At 55.8% G+C, this 20818-nt stretch overlaps 1 protein-coding gene across 12 annotated transcripts in view; it reads right to left on the bottom strand.

Moving 5' to 3' along the window:
• IQSEC1 (IQ motif and Sec7 domain ArfGEF 1) overlaps positions 1-20818 on the bottom strand; it is a 121359-nt gene that overhangs the window by 40406 nt on the left and 60135 nt on the right. For 4 of the 12 annotated variants that reach the window (XM_042911888.1, XM_042911936.1, XM_042911882.1 and 1 more), the window contains exon 2: positions 3832-4123. In XM_042911888.1, coding sequence (XP_042767822.1) covers positions 3832-4123 — 292 coding nt within the window. The other 8 variants (XM_042911909.1, XM_042911902.1, XM_042911964.1 and 5 more) reach the window with 8 other exon arrangements.

The following is a 20818-nucleotide window of genomic DNA, read 5'->3' as shown; positions in this document are numbered from 1 at the left end:
ACTCAGACCCACGTTGTAGGATCATGGCGAGCACCTGATGACATAGATGCTAGAAGGCCCTTGATGGCATTCCTGGAAGGTGTTTACAATTTAGGGGGTCCCCAAGGCCCCTCACTAGACAGATGGGGAAGCTAAGGCCCAGAGAAGACACTGAGCACATGGCTGGAGGCCTCCAGACCCCAGAGCGAGTCCGGAACCATGTGTCCTGCTCATCCCTCTCCTTGATGAGGCACGGAGACGGGGCAAGGCTGCAGGCAGGTAGCACTGCCTGGGACTCCCCCATGTCACCCATGAGTCTCCCAAAGCCCTGAGGCTCATGCCAGCGCTCGGTGACCAAGGACAGCCCAAGGGCTGCTCCCCGCGCCTTGTTCCTGAGTAGGAGCCTGCTCTGTAGGAATCAAAGAGAACTCAAGACAAGGAACTGGTTTCTCGGCCAAGCCAGGGCTTTTGGGGTGCTGGGCACAGGGGGTACCTGATGTGGGGCCAAAAGAGGTCTCAGGTCCTCAGGAGTGAGGCGCATGTGCACCACACCCTGCTTGTCTAGACCCCACCTGCCTACTCTGTGCCCGGTATCACACCAAAGCTGGTGGCAGACAGAGATAAGGTCCCTGCCCTCAAGAAGCAAACAGCCTGTCCAGGGGAACAGACACACACACACCTAACTGAAATAGAACCAAACAGATGCTCAGCAAATCCAGGCTATGGCCCGAGTCAGGGGAGAGGGTCACTCAGAGCCGTGGTGGGGTGGGCCGGGAACAGAGGGCTTGGAGCTTCACGCACATCAGTGCAGGTCCTGGACCCCTCACTTCCTGGATCTGGGATGTCAGCTCCCCCACAAAAACCGAACGCGCCAGCTCTCTGGGGCCCACAGGCAAGGGAGCGGCAGGCTGGGCAGAGCGGCTCCCTTCAGAGGAGAGGAGCGTGGAGTGTGTGTGTGTGTGTGTGTGGGGGGGGGGTGGATCAAAACGACTTTTCTGGGCCCAGAGTCAGCCAGGGTGGGTCTGTTTTTTCTCCTGCCCTGAAGTTACTGAACACCATCCAAAGAGATGACCTCACTTCCACATCTGTAAGCAGACTTTGTTTTCTTGGGGTTTTGAGTGGGGCTGTGAAAGCCAATGGAGCCGATAAAGGGCCCAAGGCTGAGCTCTAGGGAGCCATTTCTTCTCCGCCGTCCAAGGCCTGTGTTGTGGGCCCCCTCACGTCACCTTTGGGGGTGGGGTCACGATGGCAGTGCCACCAGCTCAGATCCAGGGTTCACTTCAGGGCTCTCTCTTCCCTGCTGACTTTGGACCTCAGAATCCAAGTAGCAACCCTGCTTGCCTGAGACTGGCTCCCCAGATCTGGGGGAGGGGTCAGGGGAAAGAAGAGGGACTTTGGGAACGCAGAAATGGGCTCTGTTTTTGTCATCAAAGCCCCTCTTGGTCCAGGACACATGCTGGCCCAGGCCTGCTCTTACGCATTGCCTAGACTCCCCCTGGTCATTCTTCTGTCTGGGCCAGAACGGACTCAAGGCCCAGTCTGAAAGTTTATTGGGGTACAGGGGAGGGAATCCAATCTCTACGTGCTCACCTGCTATACATCACCCTCGCCCAATACTCACATGACATCCAGTCTGCAGAGGGGCTCTGGGACTCCCCACTTCTCGGAGGACAGAGGCTCTGGGAGGTAAGGTGGAGCTGACCCGTAGCGGGGGCTCTCCCGGCAAGCCCTCACTCTCCCTTTAAAAGGACACTTCTCAACATTGGGGGAGGGATGGGGAACAGAGAGGAAACGCCCTTCCACTAAGCAGACCTACCACTTCTTGATGACTCAGGACTCTTGTTCTCATTGATAGGAGACTGCCAGAAGGTACAGAGGCCCTGAAGCCAGAGGGCTCCCTTCACTAAGCGGGACTCCGTGTTACCCTATTGCGCACCCTGCTTCCATCCGGCAGCTCCCATGTAATCTGTCCTATTCCCACTCTAGCTAGGATTGCCAGGAAGTCAACAGCTCAGAGACCCTCTCACCTTTCCACCACCTCTTCCTTGCCATCCTTTCTACCACTGCTGTTCTGCCTCAGGGCCTTTGCGCCTGCAGTTACCGCTTCCTGGAAGGCCCCTTCCTCACACACTCCATTCTAATGCTAGCCTGGGGAGGCCTTCCTCACCACCCTTATCCAATGCTGGCGCCTCCCACAGTCAGTCCATTTCTTCCCCCTATTTTATAATCTCTGGGGTTTGTATCACGTTCCGGAATTAAACTGTCTTTATTGCTAACTTGTCTGCGGATCCATCTTCTGGACCACAGTGTCAGCTCAAGAGCTGGGGCCTCGCCCTGTCCATTGTCGACTTCCCAGCACCCAGCACGGTGTGTGGCACACGATGGGCTTTTGGTTAACATGCGTGAGATGAAAATGAACAGCCGTGGCCACGGTAAGACCAGATGAAGCAGACAATTATTTATTTCCATGGGCCTCTCTTAGGTCTTCAACTTCCTTACTTCTACTTCAACGGTTCTGTTGGGGGTCTTTTACTATCAACTGTTTCTGATCCACTTTGGATCTGGGTGGAACTGATAAACGGAATAGAGGTGGTCCTCACCTGTTGTGGGCCTGGCTACGGGGCCAAGGGACACAGGGGACGGGGGGCTATTTGCTATCAGGCCCTGGCCACTGGCCAGGCTCCCTGTCTCCCAACTCACAGGCAGAAGGCTGAAGAGAACGAGGGCTGAGCAAGTAGGACTGTCCAAAGCCGCAGGGTGGAACCGAGAACAGGGAGAGGAGGGGCCTGTAGGGGATTCTGGGGGTGGGGGATAGGGAAGATCCGCCCTGGGCAGTACCTGCATTGCTCCTCTGAGCCAGGTGCCACACCGGGCCCAGACCTCTGCTCTGTAAAAGACACGTGGGAAGACTAGGAGGCAAATGGAGGGCAGCAAGGCGAGGGGTCGATGTGGCCACACATCGGGAGGAGATGGGAGGAGATGGCCCAAGGAACTCCCAGAAGCTAGGGGAAGCCGGCCAGACAAGTTGGGCCTTGCACATCTGCACAGCTGCTTGCTGCAGCCTCAGGTTCTTGCCATCAGTTTCACACGAGAATTCTTATTAAAGTACCTACTACGTGCCTGCTCTTGAAGTGAGAGCTCTCCGGCCCCGGCCCCCGCCCACCACCCAGCCAGGACAGGCCTCTCCCCTCGACCCCAAGAAGCTGTCTTTACTTCTCCCTGGAGCCCAGCCACGGGGGCGGGCCGTGCGCCCACCTCATTCTGCACACAGGTGCCAACCTCACGGTGGGTCTGGGCCAAGGCCCCTGCCTTGGGAGGAAGTGAGCCCTCAGTGAGGTCGTTTCCCACGAGAACACAGAGTTGTAAACCGAAAGGGATATAATAAGCAACCTCGCCCGCTGGCTGTGGATGGGCTTGGTGTTCTTTTCAGAGCCTGTGCTATTTATGTTGTAAACTGACCTCCCGCCCTTCTCTGCAGGGACTCCTCCCCAGGGCTACCTAAGGTTCAGCCCTCTCCTGGGACCTCAAACCCTCAGTGTCTGGCCACCTAACCTGTGTGCATGGCCATGAGGACTGTGAGTGGGGGAGAGGCGAAGTCCTGACACTCCAGTGCCCTCACTCTGAGAGCCTCCACGGGTCGGGAGGAGCAGGAAGGGCAGCCTGGGCCGATGCAAAGGTCACAGTCGTAGCGCGCGTGCGCATAACCATGCTTCCATCTGTGGGAGAGCGCAGGACGCCGGTGTCCGAGAGCCGAGACTCCTGCTGCCCAAGGCAGTCCCAGCAAAGGGCCGCTCGTCGTCCTCCAGGCAGAGCAGCCCGGCTGCCTGTCCCCGCGTGGTGGGTCCCGCCTACCTGCTTGTCCTGCAGGTCCGAGGAGAGCTCATAGCTCTCAGAGAGTGACCGCGAGCGCTTGATGGCCTCCTCCTCGGCCTGCTTGCGCAGGATGGAGGTCGAGTGCTGCAGCTTGGGCCTCCGTGTGCGCTGCTGTTGCCCCGGCGGGCCCGCGTACAGCCCATAGGCTCCCACCGACGTGTGCTCGTAGTGGTCCGGGCTCAGGCTGGAACCAGGCGCTAGGGGGCCCTGGTAGGCCGACGGGCTGTCCAGGGACGTGCCGGTCTCGCTGCTGGGGGCCTCGCCCTCCACGCTGCAGGGGACAGAGAGAGGAGAGAGGCCTCCTGTGAGTGGGAGACAAGACCCCGGGGCCTGACAGGGAGCCAGGAGGTGGGAGGGGGCTGCAGCCAAGAGGCAGCCCCCACCCCCACCCCGCATCCCCTGCAACACCGTTTAAGCATCCAACACACTTTACTGATTGATTTTGCTTATTGTCCATCTCCTACATGAGCGTGTCAGCTCGTGAGGACAGAGGTTTGACCCACTACACGCAGTGATGAACCCCAGTGCCCAGAGTGGGGCCTGGCACACAGTAGGTGGTCAGTGAATATTTACTGACCCCCTCAATGACTCCGGTCACCTTCTCTGCCTCAATCCCACCACATGGATTGAGTCAACCACGGATTTTTGTACTTTTTGTTCTTATTTTTTTAAATAAAAATTAACAAAAGTGACTCTTCTCTCCACACCTACTTGGGCATCAGGCACTGTAACATTTGTTATGGGCTGAATCGTGTCCCCGCCCAGAATTTATATCTTGAAGTCCTAACCCCAGCACTTGAGAATGTGTGTTAAGAGACGGGATCTTCAAAGAGGTAGTTAAATTACAGTGGGGTCTATTAGGGTCCTAATCCAACACGACTGGTGTCCTTCTAAGAGGAGATTAGGAGTCAGACATGCACAGAGGGATGACCATGTGAGGACACAAGGAGAAGGTGGCCACCAAGGAGAGAGACCTTAATGACACTAACATACAGGACTTCCGGCCTCCCTCCGGAACAGTGAGAAAACAAATGTTACCATTTATTTATAAATACCAGTCTGTGGTGTTATGGCAAGCTTGGAAATGAATACAGTGTCATACATATATTTTCTCTAAATCTTTTTTTTAAAATTTTTTAAATGTTTTTATTTATTTTTGAGACACACAGAAACAGAGCATGAGCAGGGGAGGGGCAGAGAGAGAGACACACACAGAATCTGAAGCAGGCTCCAGGCTCTGAGCTGCCAGCACAGAGCCTGACGCGGGGCTCGAACTCACAGACTGTGAGATCGTGACCTGAGTTGAAGTTGGACGCTTAACCAACTGAACCACCAGGCGCCCCGTATTTTCTCTAAATCTTAAAACCGGTCTGCAAAGAGTTATTAACTCACTGTTTCCAGGTGGGGAAACTGAGGCCCACAGAAGTACGGGTACCTGCCTGCGGTTGCACAGGTAGTGAGTGGGTGAGTCTGGGGGTCAGCACCTAAATTGGCTGGATTCCAAGCCCGGGCACACCCCTCCACCTCACCACCCCTCATCCCTCTCAACATTCCAAGCACCAGACTGTGGGGACAGAGAGGGGGTGGCTCATCCCAAATTCGTGAACTCAGAAAACAGACATTGGTTCCTTCTGCAGACTACCTTTCAGCATAGGACAAGGAGACAAGGTTGTTTCTCACACGGTTTCCGGTAGCCTCTCTGGTCAAGCCTTGCCATTTCCCTGTCCCTGCAAGACATCAGTCAACCTTTGAAGGCTCTCTGATCCCTGGGTCCAGGGCAGGGGTCTCTCTGGAAGGGGCCCAGCAGAGAGAAGGGAATACAGCACCCCCTCTCAAGCTGCAGTCCTTCCTCAGGGGTTCTGTCTTCAGACCAAAGGGAGCACCCCACACGCAACATCCCTGGGGCCAAATGGTCTTCCCCCGCCCAGCTCTGCTACATTGTCCCCACACATCACAGGGCCTGGCAGGGCTCCCTGCCAGTATAGAAGGTGACTGTTCACGGACTCCTGGGGACGACAGACTCGGAGTAGGGGCAGAGGGAAACAGCCTGCCCTTTGGTTCCAGTTCTGCCCCGAGCCAGGGATGGGCTGCAAATCCCTGCACTTGCTTTCCAACTTGTAGGTCAAGAATAGTACAGGACTTCCGCTCCACCAACTGGCTCCGGCCTCCGGGGACATGCAGTGGGTGTCCTGTGACAAAGGACATCCCATCCTGCTCCCCAGAGGCTAAAGTGTGGCAAAGGTCCTTCCTTGGGGAAGAGGTCTGGGTACTTTGCCTTGATGTGGCTCTAAATCAGGGAGGGTCATCCTTCACTTCCAGGCCTGCCTCCCCATCCATTATCAATGTGGATGGACTAGACCCTCTTAAGGTGTCAGAGGAATATCACCCTTCAAGACTCCTGACGTCACAGTTACCCAACGGCTATTTCCTCTGGGCCCCATTTGTGTGCACTGGGTGGGGGAGTAGGGTGGGGTCTAACAAAAGTTAAAATTCCCCTATTCTATTGACATAGCTTTGAACAGTGCCTCACAATAAATACTCGGTGCCTTGATCAATAGTTGCATGGAAGAGAGAAGGAATCCCCCTATTAGACTCGTAGGTGGTCGATCCCCAGCTTACAGGCGAGCAAGCCTATCCACGGACAGATGAGCCAGAGCGCCTGCCTTTGCTCTGGCCCCCACACGCCTTCCTGCCTTGCCCTTTTCGTGCAGCCTCCGAGCGCCTTGCAAGGAATTATTTCTACACATACATCCCCCCTACTGGAAATGCTTCATTCGGGGGCAGAGTCTGTTTTTCCGAGCAAGAGGCTGACAGGAGACAAAATCTCATCCTCGAGGACAAGCAGCTGGGGCCCTGCTCATAAGGTTTTAAAAGAGTCTCACAACCCCGGGTTTCCAGAAACACGGGGAGACCGAAGGGGCGGGCTCTCTGCAGGTCCCCAGAGCAGGAAGTCCTTCTGTGCCTCACGGTGGCTCCGTCAGGGAGGGGTGGGCCTTGACACGCCCCAGGATAAGGCAGTGGCCACCTCTCGTGTCTGCGGGGGATTCAACCCTTTCCCTGGGCCTTGCTCACCGGGCCTCAAAGCAACGGTGAACAGGCAAAGGGGCATTCTTACTGGCAGCAGTGGCGATGAGTCTGTGAATGTGAGAGGCTGTCTTCATTCCCCGGTTGGCTGTGGTTTGGGGCAGAAGGGGCCGAGGAAAGAGAAGCAGGCGACAAGCCTCTGGACTCAAGGGCCGTATGTGGCTCAGTAGCCGGGGAAGGGCCTGGCTGCCTCGAAGGCTGGGGGCAGGGGCAGGATGTCTATGGGTGGTGACCTGACAGGGATGCGGCACTTCCTGGGGCTATGCCAGCCCAGGATCCTTGCTCTGGGCATTACCTGGCTCCCACTGTCTTAAGGCAGCAGGTTCCAGAATATGCTCAGGAGAGAGGGCCAAGCCTCCCCTCACAGCCAAGGGAAGGGGTCTGACGGTCACTCGCAGCCTTTCTCTTCACCATGAGGCAGCTGCAGCCTCCCCCCCCATCAGCCCTACCTTCCGTACACACCCAGGCTCTGCTCCCTTCTCAGCAGATGGTCCAGGCCACCATCACTGCTCCCTGGATTATCACAACAGCCTCCTCGGTGGTCCCCCTGCCTCTCTTCTCCCCATGGCTGCCACAGTGACTCTGATAAAACATAAGATCAAGTGCTTCCCTTGATCCCCATTACACTTAGAAGACGCTGTCCTTGCAATGTCCTTGAAGGCCTGACCTCAGCTGCTCTCATCTTAGCTCCTCTCCTTGCTCATTCTGACTTCCTGATTCACGGACTTCCTCTCTGCTCAAAGGGGTCAGGCATCCTCCTGCCTCAGGGCCTTTGCACTGGCTGTTCTCTCTGCCTGGAACACTCTCCCCCAGATCTCTGCTAGCACCAGATTTAAAAATCATAGCTCTCTCTCCACTCCCACCCCCAGATTACTGGTCCCTTTCTTCTCTTTTGTTTTTTCCTTTGGTGACAATCATTACTTCAAAACACACTGTATAATGCATTTATCTAGTTTTTTGGTTTGTCGTCTGTCTCGGACATCAGTGTATAAGCTGTAAGAGAGTGGGGGCAATTTGTCTGTTTTGCTTGCTGATGTTCCCCAAATGCCAACCCGCGTGCCCAGGTAACAGTGCTCAGTAAATACTTGCCAAAGGAGAGAAGGCATTTCCCCAGGCCTGCTGGGAGCCAGGTCCCGGAACATAGTTTCTCACATCATTCCTGCCAGACATCGTGGGTGCCCCAAACCAAACTCATGCTCTTTCTCCACCGTCACACAGTGACACGAGTCAGGGTCCTGGGTGTCGTCATCACGTCAGGCCCTTCCCCACAGCCAGCCCCCACCCCCGTCCCACTCAATCTGTCACCCAGTCCTGCTGAATCTACCTGAATGGTATCCTCTCGACTCGTGCAATGTGGCAATGCTTCCATGGCACCAAAATCAAAAACAACCCCAGACCATCCTGGTAAGAAAAGAATTGGCCAGGCCATCCTACCGCAACCAGCATGGCCCCACCACCGACAAAGTCCTCTGATACATAAGTGAGCACTGCGTGAAAGTACGTATGCAGCGCAACAACCCACCCTGAGCCCGAGGACGATCAGAAGCCACACGCTATTCGACACGAAAAGAGACTCCTTTCTTAATCTGAGCCAAACAGCTGGTGAACAGAAAGGTAACTTTTTTTCAAGTGAAAATGCCCCATGGTGACGAGTATGGCCAATAGCCACTCTCAGAACATCTAAGTTGGTATTAAGTTTTTCAGAGTACTAGATGGAAACAGCTATCAAATTCCACTTGAACATCCTCTGACGGAACCCGTAAAGCTACTTTACTTATAGCAACGCCCTGAAACTCACGGGCCCCTCGGTTCTGGTTAGTACTCAGCTCTGCCCCCAGTTCCTTCCTGGGGGGAGGAGGAGGGTTGTCCAGTGTGAACAGAACAGTCATCCTCTCCCTTCCCACAGCAGGTTGCCCTAGGGACGGAGACCTTTGCTTTATATGACGGCCACGCTTGACATAGCAGGGATTTGGGGGTCAGGGAACCATCAGGCCCAGCCCCTGGCCTCCATCCTCTGCTGCCCCAACCCCCTCTTCCCTCCCCTGCCTCCTGCACCAGGAGCCCACCCTGCACACCATTTCTTTGCCACGGTGATTTCTGCACCAGAGCACAACATCTCACCACCCGGGTCAGCTGCCTTTGGGAAGCTTCTGCTACAACCTGCGTCCATCAGCCAGGCCTGAACACCCTGGAGTGGGTCCTCAACTGCACAATGGCATCCGGGATCTCTCCTAGACACCTGGGTCATATGCAAATCAAGGAGTGGGGCTGGCACCTGTTCCAAGTGGCTGATAGTCCCTGGCAGTTTAGAATTTCTGGAACATTCTATGAGAGTTAGGAGGCTGCTGCCCAGCACTCTCAGAAGGTGCTCCTGGTCTGGTAATCCCTCTCCTAGAGATTCACGCTAAGGAAATGAGTGAATCTGCAAAGCGGTAAATGCAAGGAATTTCACTGCAGTGTTGTTTCTAATTATAAAAGTTTGGAAATAATCTAAATGCCCGTCAACAAGGGATTGATTTAAATTACTTATATATCCATATAATGGAAACAATGTCAAGCTCTGGGGAAGATTCTGGTTTGATGGCTGTTCTTATGAAAAAAGACAAGGTTTGTCTGGCCGACCATGAGCTTAACATGAGCTGATGCAGTGACACAGCTGGGAAGCCAGTCGCTAACATGAATATAAAGCCAGAAGCAAAAGCAGCCTGGCTGTCCACTACAGGTGTCAGATCACAGCAGAGGACCGCGTCTGGGCACAAACTGCTTGCTTCTCCTCGTTTGTCTGTGGCAGACATTGCTAATTGATCACAGATTCCCTCCTGCAGATCTCCTCATGCCTGACCCCAGCTGGCTCGTGGCAAAACTCTATTTGCCAACCCCAAATTACAGTATGCCAGGAATAAAACTCCAGGTCTAGAAACCACCTCTCACAAAGAGCTGGGACTGGTTGGCAGGAGAAAAGCAGCCAGAGGGGAGGGAAGATGCCTAGCATTAAGCCTCTGACAGGCTGACAAGAGAAGGATGGAACAGATGTTTGCAGACAGAACTACGGCCGAGGTTGTCCTCCCTGAGAAAGTATGTGCTCATGTGGTTAGCGCTGCTTAGGAAGTGATGAGCTCTCTGTCATAGGAGATGTGCAAGCTGCAGGTCAGATACCTGTCAGGGATCTAGCAAAAGAACTCCTCTACCGGCTAGAATCTGCTATGGACTGTCTGAATCTGCACCCCCCACCCCATGCATCCCCGCTGCCCTTCACTTGCATTCTTCTGCCTCTGAGGGGCCACACTCTGGTCCAACTCAAATCCCACTTCCCGCACGAGGCTACCCCCAGCTAGTGAAACCCCCCATTCCCACACTCTGTCATGGTGTAGATTACCTGGAGAAAGAGAGAATGTGAGGGGTGGACCCCACCCCACCGGGAGTCCCATTCCATGAGGGATTGGTCCCTGGAAGTCCTGGCCTCCAGCAAAGACTGGGACCCGACACGGGCTCCTTTCCGAGACAAAGCTCCACATGGGCACAATGGGGCTCCAGAGGTGAGCTGGCCCGGCACAGCTAGCCAGCTGATAGTTGGAGCTGCACACGGATGTGTCCCTTCTGGCCCCTGTGGCCTAGGGACTCAGAGCCCTGAATCCCGAGACAGTGACCCCAACCTCCTCCTCCCCTTCTCCAGTCTTCCAAATGTGCCTTCCTCTGCCAGAGGCTGGTGTGTATGATATTTATGTGGGGAAATGGCTGGATCGCTACAGAACAGCGTCTAGAGTTTCCAACCGCCCTAGGATGATGAAAAGCACATAAGAACTGAAAACACATTTTGAAAAGTGTAACATCCCTGTGCCTTCCTGCCAAGCGAGGGGGCTGGATGGCTTCCCTGCTGCAGCCTCCGAGCCAGATTTCTGGGTTGGAATTCTGCTTCTACTGCTTACCAGCTGAGTAACCACGGGCAAGAATACTTCCATGCCTCAGTTTCCTTTGCTGTAAAATGGGGGCAGAGTCCTGACTACACACGCCTGCTATGAGGCTTAACAGAGTCAACACATATGAAGTCCTTAAAAGACTGCTCGCTTCATAAAAGGCATTTTCTAAATGCTGTCTCTGGTTATTCTTTGACTGATAGGGCCCAACCTACACATCCCGGCAGCTAGAGGTGGGGGGCAGACAGGCCCAGCGTGTGAGCCAGGGGACCCGCCTCTGCCCGCTACAGGGCCTCTCTCTGTGCAGACAGCCGCCTCCAGCCATGGGCTGGAGTCATTGGTGACGAGGCCCTAGGGAGGGTGGGACAGTCCCAGAAAGGGACCCGGGCTCCGTGGCTCAGACGCCACGTCCTGACTCTAGCTGGGGAGTGAGTCAGGGCCGGGCGGGAGGGCCCTCAGCCACTCGGGCCACGGATGTCTCTAATTATGGCCTTTGAAGTCACGAATGACTTTTCTCAAGAAAAATGTTAGAGGAGGCTCCAGGCAGAAGCAAGGGGGCATGGGTGAAGACAGGACCCTCTGTTAGCAGGCTGGCTATTCACCCCAACGTAAGGACGCCGATCGTAGGAACAGTTAATGTCTATATAGTTAGCAGTGCTCTAAGCATTAAATGTGACTCAGTCCTCGAAACCACTTTACAGGTATGGAGAGGAGGTTAAGCTCAACCTGAAGGTCATACAGCGAGTGGGTGAACTCAGAACCCACGCAGTCTGGTTTGAGTCTGCACACTTACCCACTGTGTTCACATGACCCCTTAATCACACACACGGGTTTGGGTCATGTAGTGGTAACTCTCCTCTGTAAAGCCTGCTGCATACAGGTGCCGTGTTAAGTGTTTAAACTACATGGCCTGTAACCCAACTACCATCGCGGGGAGCCAGGAGGGAGCCGTGCCTTCCGTATGTGGGCTTGGGGCTTGGTGGAGTCGAGTCACTAGGCCAAAGCTACCCATGTAGGGAAGAGCAGGGCTCGGACTTGACCCCAAGCAGGTGTCTCAGCCACCCAGCTGTCCAGAGGAAAAAGCATGCCATTGACATGCCGAGGTAGAGCTGGGGTCCAGCGCCTGGGGGGCTTGGGGTTGTGCACGGTCACGAGATAAATAAGCCTGGGCTGTGTGTGGCCAGGTCTGGTCACGTAAGATGGCAAAGCCACCCGCTTCAGAGTGGGCTTGGCCCATGCTGGAGGAAGCAGCACTCTAAAGCCTGCCTGTGGTTAAATGTCCATGCCAGGAGCCTCAGCCCAGACTGACTGCTGGCAGTCTGCACGGGCCAGAGCAAAACAGCCTCCTGAAATACATATGCCCCTCGTGCCTCCAGGCCTTGTGGCCTCCCAGTGCTCTGCTTTCAGGGTTTCTGATTTCCAGAAAGGGAGTCTAGGCCAGGGCAGGAACAACTAATTCCCAGCCCTCACACATTCTGCCGTGGGGCTTCTACAGCTCTTTGCTGCCCAGGCCATATTAACTGAGGTTTATCACTCAGGAGGGGATGGTTTTGCTCTGCTTCAGGTCCTGGGGGAGGGATGCAGATTAACTAGGGCAGGATCCGGGGAGGTGAGGGTGGGAAGGAAAAGGTGGCCATGTCCTCTGAGAAAGAACGGGGAGGGCTCAGCTGCAGAAAGGCAGCCTTGGGACCATCTACAACTCCCAGGTCTCTGCAGGGCCATCCTGGGGCAATGGGAGCAGGCAGGTCAGTCACACCAGAAGTAGAGTGAAGGCAGCCTGGTAGCTCTGGGGATGTAGAGGTTTTTAGCAGTTCAGCTCTTGGGGAAGGGGCTGCCTCAGGAAACAGCGTCCACGTATTTAATCCCATCAAGGAGACTCAGAAAGGATTGATGGCTTGCCCAAGATTGCAGAGTTCAGGAGCAAAGCCTAGACTCAGCTGTGCGACATGCTCCCAGTCTTTCCCACTCCTCCCAGTCTTTCCCACTCGGTGAAAAGTCCCCGGGGCCAGGGAGGCAGCCCCCAAGGGCTGGCCTGGCTGCAAGGAGCAGAGTACAAGGACACAGAGGGGTGGATTTCAAGGGAAGACTGAGAGCATACAGGAACGCACAGCTGGTGTGCCCAGCAAGAAAGGGACAGAGAAGACCTCCCCACGGAAACTGGGGAGGCCATTCTTAAGCAGGCCATCCACAACGTCTTCCCTGGTCAGGGTGGGGAGAGGAGGTGGTGGAAAGGCAGCACCCCCACAGACGCCTAAACCCATGATAAGTGTTCTTGGGAAGACAGGTGTCTGGCTGGTGACCAAAGTGACTTATGAACACCCAGCCAACGTCCCTAAGCTTTGTCCCTCCTGGGAGAAGGAGCTGGGGACCACCTAAACCAAGTCCTGGCAATGCTGGGCGTCTCCGCTGGGGGGCAGGGTCAGGATGAACGGGACCCAGAAAGAAAGAGCCTCAGGAGGAGTGGTGAGCAGGACGGGGTGTGCTTCTAGTGTGTACAGCCAGCGGCGATCTGAGGAGGGCCCAGGGGAGGCACTCGTGCAGGCACAGATGTTGAGCCCTGTGCTCCCAGCCTCCAGGCACTGCCACAGCCTGGCATGGAGGGGCCCGGGGAGGCTGGTACCCTTGCAGAAAGGTGTGAAAAGACTTAGGGTGTGAATCCACATGAGGCACACACGCTCAACATGACTTCTGGCTGGTTAACCAAGAGCAAGGGAGGTGATGAGCTGTCTGGACAGTCCAGCAGAGACCCCAAAAGGGCTTGCTGGGGGTCAGGGGCAGTCAGGAAGGTTCCTGCTTTAACCGGTTCCCAAATCTGCTTTAGTGAGGATATACAGTAGTCACAACATCTAACTGCCCAGCACCACCCCCCTTCGATGACTGGCGGACCTCTCGAAGACAGGCAGGCAGGCTCACCAGGAGCCCACGCACTCTCCCGGCCCCTCGGCGGAGAGCGACTCCATCCTTTCAGCCACTCAGGCCCAAAATCAGAGCAACTCCTGGCAACTCTCTCTTCCTCACACCCTACTGCCCACCCGCCAGCAGATGTGGTTGCTCCACCTTCAAAACTGAGGCCGCACCCGACCAGTGGGCCTGCCCCCCTGCCCCCAGCCCGGTGAGCTGCTGTCACCTGTTCCCTGCATTGCTGCCACAGCCTCTCTGATGGGCTCTCCTGGCCTCTTACTACACACCCTTCTACATACAGAAGCTGGGATCCTATTAAAACACAACTCTGACCAGGTCCCTCCTCTGATCCCACCTCATTGGCTCACGGAGGCCAAGTCCTCAGACGGACCCAGAAGACTGCAAGGCCCAAACATTCTTCCTGCTACCCCTCCTCCATGCCCCCTTGGCCACCCCGCCACAGCCCCCACTGTCCTCCTGTTACTCTACATTCCCGGCACACTCCTACCTCAGGACATTTGTACATGCCATTCCCTTTGCCTGGTGTCTCTTTTCTCAGATGTCTTCCTGGTTCACTCCCTCATCTCCTTCAGCTCACCTCATTTAAAAACCATACCCTTCCCCCGCCCTCCCTTATTCTTCCCTGCTCCATTTCCTTCTATAGCACTGAACCAGCACCATCACACCACTATATGTGAGGATAGGACCCCAAGAGCTGGGGCTTCCCTGCTAGGATGGGGAACTGGACTCTGTTAAAACACAACTCGGTCACTCTGTCGCTTCATTCAGCGAACATGTCCTGAATGCCAGCTAGGTGACAGACCCCTGCCAGGCACTGTGAGCGTGGCCGTGAACAGATAGACACAGCCCTGTCCTCATGGGCACACTGGGGGATGCAATTAATTAATAATGACGGCTTGTGTTAGGAACAGTAATGGAGGAAGCGTCAGGCACTGTAGGATGGTGAGCAGAGCCCGTGCCCTGGTGCCAGAGGTGGAAAATCTTCCTAGGAGGCATGTGGCATCAGCCAGGACCCGCGGAGGAACGCCACGCGGCAGTGAGGGGTGAAGGCTGAGCGGACAGAGGTGGGTATTCACAGCGCACATGAGGGACGGGACGGAGAAGTTCAGTCTGGCATATACAGAGGGGCGGGCAGGACCAGACCTTGCAGGGCCTTGTGAGGCTTGTTAAGGAGTCCGGACTTGACCCCGGGACCAGGGCAAGGCTGAGTGAGCAGGGGAAAGATGGAGAGGGGAGGTGGCAGTGCCTGGGGGACAGCACTGTCTACACCAGGTGGTGAGGAGCTATGTGGGGGGTGGTGAGAAGCTGGGAGACACCTGTGGGAGGAGTGGGAGGAAGGACAGGAGTCCTCAGGGTCCTGAATCCAAGTTGGCGGGGCCAGAGTCACCAAAAGTTGAGGCAGCAGAGAGCAGGGACACGGCAACGCAAGGGTGGCACAGGGCGGGGATCGGAAGTCGGGCTGTGGCGGGGTAAAGGGAGGAGCTGGTGCAGAAGCTTTTGAGGATGGTGGCTCAGGAGACGGTGGAGATGGGGTGGCAGCTGAAGGGGGCTGGGGGCTGCAAGGAAGACTGGTTGTAAAGCTGGGACAGACCTGGGCCCAGGAGGAGAGGGGGGCCCTGGGAAGGCCCAGGAGGAAAGGGCACTGGGCATGGGCTGGGGCCCTGAGATTTGAGCTGGCAGGGGGGGATGCAGCCAGGTAGGGCCCTTCCTCTGGGGGTCTCCCTGCTCCCTGAGGGGCAGGCAGGGGGGTCAGAGGGCTGCTGAGGGGGCCTGACCCCTCCCACCAGCAGGCTGGGGCTAAGGCAGGGCCAGCTTCAGGTCTCAACCAAGAGACCTTGGCCCGAGGTCTCAACCAAGAGAAAATGGGGGGTTCACTCCAAGCCTGTGCCCCACTGCAGGAAGTGGGCCCACAGACCTCTCAGGTGGACCCTGAGCCCACAACAGCTGCTTCTAGAGCAACCCTACATGGGTGCCCAGCTGCCTCTCTGCTGACTGCCCCCTTATCTCAGGGAAGAGAGCCACAACCAAGCCCCGGCCTGCTGACTCCCTACCCTGAGGCCTGCCCTGCCGAGGCCGAGACAAGGTCTGGCCCAGATGTACCTCCCAGGCTATAGCATTATCTCTAATTACCCGGCACCGAGACCTCCAGGAGTAACTTTCTGTATACATATAAAAATATACAGCTCTGAACAATAAGCTTCTCAAAGCAGAGGCTATTTTTAGAGCTATGCTTACTGAACCAGCATCCAGCATTTCCCTGCTTGTCAGCAGCTCCCGGCGGGATGGGCAGGCGCCACAGGGATATGTAGGCAGCGCTTAGGAATGGTGGGGTCTTCTCGGACCTCTCGAGCATAGCAGGAAAGGGGCCGTTTGGCAGGATGCCCAAGCTGGCGGGGGCATGGCGGTGGCAGACAGCTCTTGCTCCTTGCCCTCTGGTCCTGAGCACTCTGCACAGCTCTGCAAGGTCTGCCTCCATCCTAATGTGGTGACAACATGAGTGACAGGGAGAATCTCCAACCCCAGCTTCCCTGAGCCTCGATTTCCCACTTGCCTGGGATGGGGGGAAGGCCACCACTTCGAGGCAATGTGATGGAGTCAGGTGAATGGCGCCCTGGCAAGGAGCCCTGCAGACAGCCAATGCCCTGCCTAATTAGAGGGAATTATCCAGGAGGGGCCTCGGCAGCGCCCTTCCTCAGTTGGGGCTTGTTCTCGTCAGCGCACAGCCAGAGGGAAGAAAAAAGTCTGCTGTCCTGTGAAGCCAGCGCATGCAGCCAGGCCCTCACCCTGTCCTGTCAACATGTTTTCCAAGGTCATCTTTCTGGCCCTGGGGAAGTGGTGGCTCCAGTCTCCCCAGCCCAGGCCTCACTCCTAAACATAAAGAACATCTGTCTCCAGCCTGCTAGAGATGGGCTGGACTGTCCCAGTCCTCTGCTTGTGAGTCAGTCCCATTAAAATAACCCGGAGGACCAGAACGGGCTTTGGAGATGGGAATTCAGGGTCCTGGAGACAGGGACGGGCAGGAGGGCAGCCCTTGGAACCAGCGATCAGATATCCCTTGAATGTTTATGATCCTGGGGGCTCCCATCGGGATGAGGGTCTTGGCTGTGCATAAACACTGAGCCCGATGCAAGGCCAGGGGAGGCCCCGCATGGTGCGTGGTGCCTGCCCAGGGGGTCCCATGGAGCTCAGAGCATGGCAAATGTGTGTGTGGGGGGAAGGGGTCACCCAGGCAGGAGGGAAGGAAAAGGGGTTCTAGATCTACAAGTGCCACCTCCACTGTCTCGGTCATGTCGAGCTCTTGGGTCTCTTCATAGCACACCCCTCACTATCTTTTTTCCATTCATTTGTTCTATAAGTCTGTCTCTTGCTGTGAGAAAGCTGACTCCAGAAGGGTGGAGGTGTGGCTGCCTGTGCTGCTTCTGTTTCTGGATCAGGCATCCCCAGTGCTGTGAACAGGGCTTAGCACAAGCAGGTGCTCAGTTAGTATTTGTGGATGGATGGATGGATGAGTGATGGATGCTACTGGTGACTAAGGAGCCCACAAGAACCTGGAAGGCAGCATCACTCATCTGTCCATTCAACAAACACAGAGAGCTCTATGCCAGGTGCACCCTCCCACAACCGCACCTCGTCTGACCTTCTCCCCTGGACCAAGAGCTGCGGGACCAAACCCCTCTCATTTCCTTCTAAGACCCTCGGGCGGCATCCCCTTATCACACTGTCCCCTGGCATTTCAGCTGGGCCCCCTTGTTCACTCCCTGTGAACCTGGGGCAGGGCTCACTCCTCTCTGGTTTGCAAGCAGGGGCACCGAGGCCTGGAGGGGAGCGAGGCTTAGCTGGGTCACTGACACACTGCACAGCCGAGACGGGGCTCACTCCCTCACCCTACAGCTGGGCCTCCAAAATATTAAACGGCTGCAGAATGTTTCTCCGAGATACAGATATGTGGTCTGCACCCAGAACACTGCTCTCCACGCCCTGAGTCACAGGGGGACAGGGGCCTCATGCGGTCCCACCCCTTGGGGACCCCTGGCTCAGTTCCCCTGGGCCTACCTCTGCCCTGTGCCCATCTCCCACAATCCTGGGAAGGCTGTGAGGCCAGGCTGGCTCTGGCGGGGCCTCAGACAGGAAGCAGAAACAGAGTCTCACTCCACAAGTTGGTGAACGTGCGCTTTTACTTAGGCTGAAAGCCAGCTGGCAGAGGGCAGCCATGAAACTCTGCATGAGGGCAGGCGCCCGGGGCGACGCAAACACCCTGCAGTCAAGTCCAGCCAGGGCCTCTGCTCGGTGAGGGGCCAGTCCTAGTGGCATCGCCATTAGTCCCAGAGCAGTTGGTTTTCAACCTGCCTGGGATCTCACCCTACATCCTGGAGTCCGGAGCATTAAGCTGGGGATAGGCCTAAACCAGGGGGATAATCAGGCTTCAACACCAGTCCTGCAGTCAAGCCCAGGATGGGCAGCCTTTCCACAGAGAGTCTGTGAAAAAGCCCTTTATTCCTCCAGTGCTATCTGGGCCAGGCCAAGGCAGGGTGAGGCCCATCCGGGACCCTGAGCCTTGCCCCCGGGGCAAAGCTGGGTGGGAGGCCTGTTGCCCCCCCTCCCCCATACAGACACTGTAGACCTCACAGAGCTCCCTGAAAGCCAGAGGGTCTCTCTGCTCATGGCTCACGGGGTCTCAACACAGAGCTCCAGGTCAGCAGCCCTGGGCCTAAAGAGTATTTAAAAAAGAAACAAACAAAAAACCCTCCAAAGCTATAATAAATCACCACACTTGACATCTAGAAGGTATTTTTTCTCCTTTAAATGCAAATCCAGGCTTCTGACTTTTCTTGGGGAGAGAAATGGTTGAGGATCTGGCCATACTGGGCCCACGGTCCTGCCTGATGACAGACAGAGCAGGGGTAGCCACACCCAGATGGGGCATGCTGTTCCTCTGCCCTAGTCCTCACAGCTCCCTATTGCTCGCCATACTCGGTCTGCTCCTCCCCCATTGGTCACCTTCTTGCCTGCTGCCATGCTCACAGAGGACCCATCTCAAAGAGCAGCAGTCTGATCTGCGGACCCGGGCTCAGCCATTCCCAGGGAACCTGATTTAGAACACCAAGTCCCGAGGGGCAGGATCCAAGACTTCCCACAGCTCCGCACGGCTAGTGGGAACGTCAGGGCCTTCCGCTCTGCTGCATCCTGTATTTAACTTTTACAAGACCTTACCAATGTAATGCCACCACACTGGTTCTGATCCAAAACCACGTGGCCATCATAGCCACCAAGCCTCAATTTCCCAGATGCCCTCATTTCTCAGTTCCATATGGTCAAGATATCATTTGAAAAGCCCTCTGATGGGGCACCTGGGTGGCTCAGTTGGTTAAGCGTCCGACTTCAGCTCAGGTCATGATCCCACAGTCCGTGGATTCGAGCCCCGTGTCTGGCTCTGTGCTGACAGCTCGGAGCCTGGAGCCTGCTTCAGATTCTGTGTCTCCCTCTCTCTCTCTGTCCCTCCCCCGTTCATGCTCTGTCTCTCACTGTCTCAAAAATAAATAAACATTAAAAAGAAAAAAACAGAAAAGAAAGAAAAGAAAAGAAAAGAAAAGAAAAGAAAAGAAAAGCCCTGTGATAACCTGGTGTCTATTCTCAAACTGGACTCTCAGGTGGTCTCCTGGGGTTGGAAGCTCAGCTCTGCCCACCCTCGGCCGCCGCCTCTGCCTGTCTCTGTATTTGGAACAATGCCCTCATGGCTCCAGAAGCACCCACAGAGAGTATGGGGAAGATCGGTGAGATCAGACCATGTTGAGACGAGGTTCCCACTTCCGGGCTGAGTGACCTGGGGCAAGTTACCTCACCTCTCTGGGCTTCTGGTTGTCTCATCTTTGCAGTGGGGATCATTCCTGCCCTTCTTGCCCAACAGAAATGTGGGAATCAAGAGGGGACACACTTTGCCAGCTACAAACCCCTGTGTAGGCATGTGGGGCTGTCTCTGCTATGCTCCCACTGCTGATCAGAGAAGAAGGGCTCAGTAGAGAGTCTTTTGCTGGGATTGTCAAGGCCAAAAAGAGGGATTCAGGATAAGTGTCCTCCAGCCAAGCACCAAACTAAGCACTTCCTGCTTGGGAAACCAGAAATGTCTCTTGTGGATCTGTACAGAGCTTTATACTTTCAGAAGCCCCTTTCCCTGCATCCTTCCCACTGCTTACCTGGTCTCAAGCAATAAAGTTTACAAAACAGCTTCCCTGACTATGATCTCATCTGTGTATGGCATTGCCCTCTTCCTTTTCTATATATATAGCTATTTTCTATATACTCTGCCAGACCCTCACCCCCAGCTAAGCCAGGGTAGTCCTTGTTGGTTTTGACTTTTTGACTGCATAAAGACGACCAGAGCTTCCAACCCCTGGGGCTCACTCGGAAAGATTTTTCAGAATACACACACACACACACACACACACACACACACACACACACACAGAGCCAAAAATCTTCTGGCTGAGCCAAATTAAATACAGAGGCCTCTAGTTATTTCCATACGTGCAAAATGGACTCAAATAAAGCAGTTCTCTGTGGCAGGCTCCAGCAGACAGGGCTGGGCCAGGCCCCAGGGACGCCCCGGGAGTGCCGGGCGAGAGGCACAGGCTGGGGAGGCTGGCGCTGGGACAGAGTGTGGGCAGAGAGGAGGAAGATGCCCACTGTGCAGGCCTCGCTGCCTCCGGCCCACCCTGCTGGCCAGGGCCAGGCGTGCGGCCGTCTGGGAGCCTGGGACAGCCTCGGCCCCAGCTCTCCAGTCCCACCCAGACTGGCACCCATACTAAGCTTGCCTACCCTCAACAGCCAGAAAGCACTTTCTAAAATGCAAATCGCTCAAGTCTTTTCGGGCATAAAATCTTTGTCATGGTCCAGGCGTCTCAATGGGGCACTTCCTCTGGCCTCCCACAGGCTCCCAACCCACCTCCCAGCCTGCTGCCCCTCCCGCTGACCCCACCTCACTCCCAGGCTGCAGCTCTGCGGCGCTGTGACTCCCGGCCTGGCCCTGGATGCGCCACCACGGAGGGAGC

This window comes from Panthera leo, chromosome A2 (genome assembly GCF_018350215.1).
Source record: "Panthera leo isolate Ple1 chromosome A2, P.leo_Ple1_pat1.1, whole genome shotgun sequence".
Classification (NCBI taxonomy): domain Eukaryota; kingdom Metazoa; phylum Chordata; class Mammalia; order Carnivora; family Felidae; genus Panthera; species Panthera leo.
This window is presented reverse-complemented; position numbering and strand designations above follow the sequence as displayed.